The sequence below is a fragment of the Sarcophilus harrisii genome, chromosome 2 (genome assembly GCF_902635505.1).
Source record: "Sarcophilus harrisii chromosome 2, mSarHar1.11, whole genome shotgun sequence".
NCBI classification, from domain to species: domain Eukaryota; kingdom Metazoa; phylum Chordata; class Mammalia; order Dasyuromorphia; family Dasyuridae; genus Sarcophilus; species Sarcophilus harrisii.
The window spans coordinates 56,014,966-56,021,429 of record NC_045427.1 but is presented as its reverse complement, the minus strand read 5'-3'; the positions used below and the strand labels follow the sequence as shown (position 1 = coordinate 56,021,429).

At 50.7% G+C, this 6,464-nt stretch overlaps 1 protein-coding gene across 2 annotated transcripts; it reads right to left on the bottom strand.

Annotated features, from left to right (window-relative positions):
• Positions 1-301: 301 nt before the first annotated feature.
• On the bottom strand, positions 302-5,168 carry PSMB10 (proteasome 20S subunit beta 10). 2 transcript variants are annotated; one of them, XM_003758431.4, is made up of 8 exons: positions 4,825-5,154; positions 4,400-4,487; positions 4,166-4,263; positions 3,691-3,831; positions 3,392-3,507; positions 2,563-2,621; positions 625-776; positions 302-480 (listed from the first exon to the last, which is right to left on the bottom strand). In XM_003758431.4, the coding sequence occupies exons 1-8, from the start codon at positions 4,878-4,880 to the stop codon at positions 369-371; spliced, it is 822 nt and encodes a 273-aa protein (XP_003758479.1). In that variant the 5' UTR covers positions 4,881-5,154; the 3' UTR covers positions 302-368. The 2 variants fall into 2 exon arrangements, with proteins under 2 accessions (XP_003758479.1, XP_012395781.1); XM_012540327.3 differs by having other exon boundaries at positions 3,392-3,831; positions 4,825-5,168.
• Between the last annotated feature and the right edge of the window lie 1,296 nt (positions 5,169-6,464).

Genomic DNA, 6,464 nt, shown 5'->3' with positions numbered 1-6,464 from the left:
GATGATTATTCAGTAAGGCATCTTCTGAAAACCCCAGCATTTATCTGGGTTGAACTAAGAAAAGAGGTCCTAGTGAATCGGAGGAGCAGAGCTTGGAAGGTTCCATGTGGTGGCAACAGCCTCGGGATGCCCACTTGTTAGAGGAAACCTTGGGGAGAAGGCCCTGGGCTTTAGTCACCCTCGGGGCTGCTCCCTGCCACCCTGTCAACAGTTATTTATTAAGCACCTACATGTATTCGGCATCGCCTTTTTATCCCCACCATGAGGGGATACATGGTCTAGAAACTCTTGGAACTCAGGAGTTCATTTCAAAAACTTTTATTTTCTGGAGATTTCCTGGATGGGGCCCCGTGACCCTTGGGGCTCACTTACTCCACCTCCATTGTCTGCACAGTCTCCTCAATCATCTCCAGTGCCAGAGGTGTCACGGTCTCCTTCATCACTGCTGTAGTTCCCTTTGGGTAGCGATACTTGCCCTGTCTGAAAAGTAGGGGATGGACCAGACCCTTTGTAGTTATATCCTTCTTGCCCTCCCCATAAGCTGCTCCCCCATACCTCCCTTTCCTTGTGTCCTCCCATCACCACACATTCCTCCCCACCTCCACCTGCCATCCTGCTCCTCACCTCTTAGAGATGACAGCTGGGGTGCTCACTGCCCTCTGGATCTTGGCACCAGCTTGGGTGATCACACACATATCCACGTTGCTTCCTGAGCCCAGGTCATCCAGGATCCCAGCAGTCACAGCCTCCACTATCAGCTGCTGCCCTTCCTCCAGCTGGGAGCCGGTGGGGGAGACAGAGGTGGGAAAGAATTAGGGATGAGAAGAGTGAGCTGTTCAGTTGATAGAAATAAAAGAAATGAAAGAAAAATAATAGAATAAAAAGAAATAAAAGAAAAAAGAAAAGTGGTGCAGTGGATAGAGCACCAGCCCTGAAATCAGGAGGACCTGAGTTCTAATCCAATTTCAGAACACTTAACATGTCCTGGCTATGTGACCCTGGGCAAATCACTTAACCCCAATTGCCTCAGGGGGAATAAAAGAAAGAAAGAAAGAAAAGGAAATGAAGGGATTGAAAGAATAGAGGATAGACAGTTAATGAGAGTTCATAGAATAAGAAGGTGAGTGGAGGTGGTGAGGGAATAAGATAGGAGAGGGTGAAGGGACTAAGATGAAGGAAGAGACGAGCAATTGAATGGACAGAGAGGTGAGGGAGATAGAGGTAAAGATGGCAAAGGGGGACAAAGAGGGAACAGAGAATTGAAGGGAATGGGAGAAGTGAAGAGGGTATGAACAGAGCAGAAAACAGTGTGAGTAAGGGGGACGGAGGAGTGAGGGAATCCCTGAGTTAGGATGTGATCAGCCTTTCCAAGCATCCTGGCCCCCTCCCCCATCCACCTATCCCCCAATTCTCCCTGGCATCTCCCATTTCCTCCTTTGCTCTTTTTCCCCAAGTCTCATTCCTTTGCTCTCTTCAGGAAGGTGAGGCAGCTGATCCCCCATCTCCCTTCTCCCCCTCACCTCCAAGCTCAGTCTCTTATGGCACTGCGATCCAGCCCAGCCCAGCCCAAGTATGGACAAAGTCCTTTTATTTAATGTAGTTGCTTCTCTCATTGGATTATCCTGAGGAAAGAACTTTACTGATCTCATTGGCCTTTGGGGAACATGGGTGGGTGGATTGAGATAAGACTTTTTTTACTAGAATTAAAAAAAAAAAAAAAGACCTTCTAAAGGCCTTTCTCAAGGAAACTAAGGTCAAACAGAATCAGAACTAAAAGGCCCAGAAGAAATGAGTCAGTGGGCCCAGGGGCTGGATCCCAAGGGAACCAACCACAGTCTGGGTGCAGAATCTGATTTCCCCAGGCCCTAGATCTATTCTTCATTCTACTTTGCTGAGGGTTGGGGGCTTAATCTATCCTAGAACGAGGCTGGCTTTCTTCACTTATTCTGAACTCTCCTTGCCAGATGGCCTTGGGAACATTCAGTCAAAATCTGCCTCTCTACAATTTGTATTCAGTGAACCTAGTTCTGTCTCTGGGACCCAGCAACCCCTGTGAACAGTTCCTCTTTCCCTCCTCCCCCACAAAGTTTCCCCGGTCCATCTACAATTTGCTCACTCTCTCCTATCTAATAGGGAACACACTGAAGCATCTTAAGGTTTGCAAAATGGTTTTTTTTTTTTTTCTTTTACAGGCATTCTATCTTAGGAACAGGCTGTCTTCTCCTCCCATTTCAAAGCCATCCTGTACTTTCCACTATTCAGCTCCCTAATGTGTTCTCATTTCCTGGCTGAGGAAGCATCTGCCACTCAACTCATTTACAGAGCAGGGGAGGTGGCGGACAGGTCCTGAGCTCAGCCCGTCCCATCTTCTTCCCACATCCCCCAGGTTCTTATTGCTAGCCTCTCAGTCAGCCCCAAGGACTCTTCTTTGATGTGTTTGCAATAAGAAAAACATGTAGTGTTGCTCCCCATGGTAAAGGAAGCTGGTTTCAGGAGAGTGCTGAGAAGATGAGGAGGAGGAGGATGGTGGCCCAGGGACAGGATAGGGGAAGGAGTTCTCACCGTCATATTTGGTTTGAAGCGATCCTCTAGCACAGAAATGGCTGCTTCCTGTCCAGAGCCTTTTGGAAGGTGAGGGAAGGTAGTAGTGGTGAGCAGTGTTAAGTACTAGGCAGCCTCCCTTACCTTTCTCCCCATGGACCCTTTCCACAATCCCCTAAGACACACCTCCTGTCCTGGTCTGTTGCTATATATACACAGGACTTAGAGGTTTGTTTTTTGAGGGAAAAGGGTGAAGAGGTAGAGTTGGGGGAATATCCATAGAGACATTTGGTCTCAGAAGTCTCAATTAATTAATTATATTAGCTATTATTTTCATAACACCTTAAAGCTTACAAAGTGCATATCTCACTTGGATCCTCATGTTAATCCAGTGAAAGAGTGCTGTTAATGAACTCATTTTATGGGTAAGGAAACCAAGGCTGAGTGAGACTGGGCACATAAATTGCCAAGAGTCACAGGGATGGTAAGATAAGGACCCTAACTCAGTCCTTCTGATTTATAACTCTGTTCCTTGTGCTGCCTAGCAAACATGGAGGTTACACTGGAGCAGATTTAGATTGAGTGTTAAAGAAACTCTTTCCAACAATTATTGGCATCCTGTCTAGAGAAGCAAAAGGGGGAAAATGTCAGATTTGAAGTTGGAGGCCCTGGATTATTAGAATCTGGACTTTTGTATTTACGTATGTGACCTTGGGCCAGTTACCTAAGCTATCTGAATCTCTGGTTTTTTATTGTTAAATTGGGGGGGGGGTGGATGTCCTCTGGGTATTTTCTACCTGAAATTCTGTAATTCTGGGAGTGTGGGGTGGAGGAGGGATCAGGGACTCACCCAAAGCAGTGAAAAGCAGACGGCTGTAGGAGCCATGGGGATGCACACTGTAGAGAAGGGGGCCTGTGATGTCCACTCCCCCCACAATCAGGGAGGCCCCAATATGGCCCTGGTAGCTGTGGGGAGATATCTCATCATTTCTTCTCCCCACCTCACGGTTCCCCCAACCGGCCCATTTCCCTCGGGCTCTTGCTTCCCACCCATTTATCTTCCAGCCCCATCCCAAGCATTCCCTCTCTCTGCCTCCCTCCCAGATCTTCCAGAATTGTTTTAACTCCCCCACGCAGGTCCCACAGTACCGGAACAGCATCTGGCGGAGCATTCGCGTGACGGTGACCACCCGAGGCTTCCTGCCTGTGGACAAAGCGTGGAGCTCCATGTTGGACGCCATCATTTGTGTGGTCATCTCAGCGTCCGCTGCTACCCCTGCCCCGCAGCAGCTGGGAGGAGAGTCGGCGTTAGAGAAAGAGGCTTGTAGGGGGAGGGTCAAGCTAGGTTAGGGTTAGGGGGACAGGGAGAAGCCTGGAGTAAAAGGTCTGCTCGTATTAACTATGGAAAGAACTTGGGTTTGGAGCCAGAGGGATGATTTTCAATCCCAGGCACCTCTAACTCCATCTTTAACTCGCTTCTTTCCTTGTGGACTCAGTTTCCTCGTTTGTAAAATAAGTGGGTTGGTCTGGGTGATTTGCGATGGACGCCTCCAGCTCTAACTGCGGTGCAAGGAGGAGGTGGCGGGGATGAATCAGGGGAGGGGAGGTGGGAGAAGGGACTCACTAGATGTTGGGCGCGATGAAGTGGATTTTTTCGCAGTTCTTGTCGGCCACGACGGAATCATTGGTGGCCCGGGTGTCCGCCCCGAGGATGACTCCATCCTAGAAGGCAGGTCAGGGTTTACTCCAGCCCTGGGACTACGGGGACTTCCACCAGCGCCATCTCCCCACTGCCCCGAGAGCGATTCCCCTCACCCCGCCTCCGGCACTCTCCTCCGCACCCCGCCTCCCCCCTCACCTGGAACACAAGGCCGGCGATGGTGGTACCGGTTTTTCGGGCGTGGGGGACCCGGAGTCCCTTTAGGGAAGACTCCAGAAATGCATTTCTGGGGTGTGGGAAAAGGAAGAAAAGACCCTCTGGAGTCAGAAATCGCATTAGAAGGGGTCCCCAGAACACAGACCCTTTCAATCCAGTTTATCGTTTTTTCTCCCCCTCTCCCCCGCCACCCACACACCCGTGAGGCAGTCCCAGGACCTTCCGGGTAAAAACTGCAGCAACCCCCAAGATTCCCCCTCCCTTCCCCCACCCAATCAGTTTCACTTTTCACCCGAGTTCCCAGAAACTCAAAGCAGCTGCCCCGAGTCTTCAGAGAAGGGGGATCAGGGACGGCCCAGTGCCCTCCCTCAGGCCGGAGCGCCCTGCCCCGAGCGGCTCCCTCTTACCTCTGGCAGTTTTTGAAGGAGAAGCCCCCCTGGGGGTTCCAATCTGCCTGCAGCATGGCCTGAGCTGCGGGGTCCTGCGGCGGAGCGCGGGGGAGGAGGCTGCCCCGGTCTCGGCAGGTGGGACGAAGGGCGGGGCTGAAAAGGTTGGGGAGGCAGACAGGGGCACGAGGGGCGCGCCGGGGTCGGGATCCTGCAGGACTGCCAGGGGACTGTGCACAGATAACTTGGAGACTTCCTTTTCTTGTAATTTCAGCTTTCGCTTTCACCTTGGCTGCTGGCGGAGGAGGGGCTGGGGTGCTGGTGGGAGGCGGAGGAAGGAGGGCAGCAGGGAGGCCGCCTGGGCTGTCAGCCGGAGCAAACTTCCCTCCCCAACCCAACCCTCCTCCCACTCCCATCCCGCCCTAGGGCTCCCACCCCCAGGGAAGCAGCGGCAAATTCGGGGGTTCCTGCTGCCTCCGCTACCACCTGTGAGGATTTGGCGGGGACAGGGGCCTCTTGGGATCGGTAGCTTGGCCACTGGCCGGCTAGGCTAATGACGCTTAAGGTGGTCAGAAGAGATTTTGCCCCTCTTTAACATAGTTTCCTTATCTTAACCTGGGGGGTTGGAATTGATCTCCGAGGTTCTTCCGCCTCCGACGTTCTGATCTTCGGGGCCTGTCCCCTTCCCTTCCTTGCCCTCTTCTCCATCAAGCGTAAACGTGGCTCTAAATACAACAAAGCAGCAGGGTGGAAACAATGTATGTCCTACAGGGCCAGAAAGCACGGAGAGTAACGAGCTAGTTACATCCCCCTCAGGGGCCGCGTCACTGCGAGATTACTTGGTCTCAGATTGTTCAAACCCAGAGACCTTCTGGTAATAACCACAATCACTTGTACATATAGAGCATTTTTAAAGTTTGCAAGGGGAAGAAGGTGCTGCTATCATCTCTGTTTTAAAGAAGAAACTGAGTGAGGTAGATGGAAGTTAAATGCCTACGATCACACAGGTCTTCCTGATGTCAAGTCCAGTGTCTATCCACTATGTCACCTGGCTACCTCTGAGGGAAGAATCTATATCCTCAAACCACCGAGTAAATAAAAATCTCTAAGGAACAGGGAACTCTCCCTCTCTCCTCTCTATCTCTCTGTATCTCTGTCTCTCTGTCTCTCTCTCTCCTTTCCTCCCTCCTCCTCCTTCTTCTCTATCTCTTTTCTCTCTTCCATCTTACTCAGCCAACTCCCACAAAAAGTTCTCCATTTGTGTTGCCTTTACTATCTCACTTTATTCCTTTGCTTCCTATAGCACCACTTAATAGAAACCTCTCTCTCCAAAGAGGTTATTGGTAACCTCATAACTGATAAGTTGGACGCCTTTCCTTATTCTATTTTAAAAGAACCATTACCTTTGCAGTTCCCCTGTCCAAAGTAAGTTCATGGGGTTTCCTGAAAAACGACACTGTGGGGAGGCCTACATTAGGGAGACGTGACTTGGCAGGGAAGCTCAGAAGAAAGAATCAGGTTCAGGGGAAGGTGAGATCTATGAAATGACTCTCGGGAATCCCTGGAACTGAGTCCTAGGAAGAAAACTGCACCCCTCTCCCCAGCATCCTCCCCAACATGTCCTGTGATTCTTAGTGCTTGCAATCCCTGCAATTCACAGA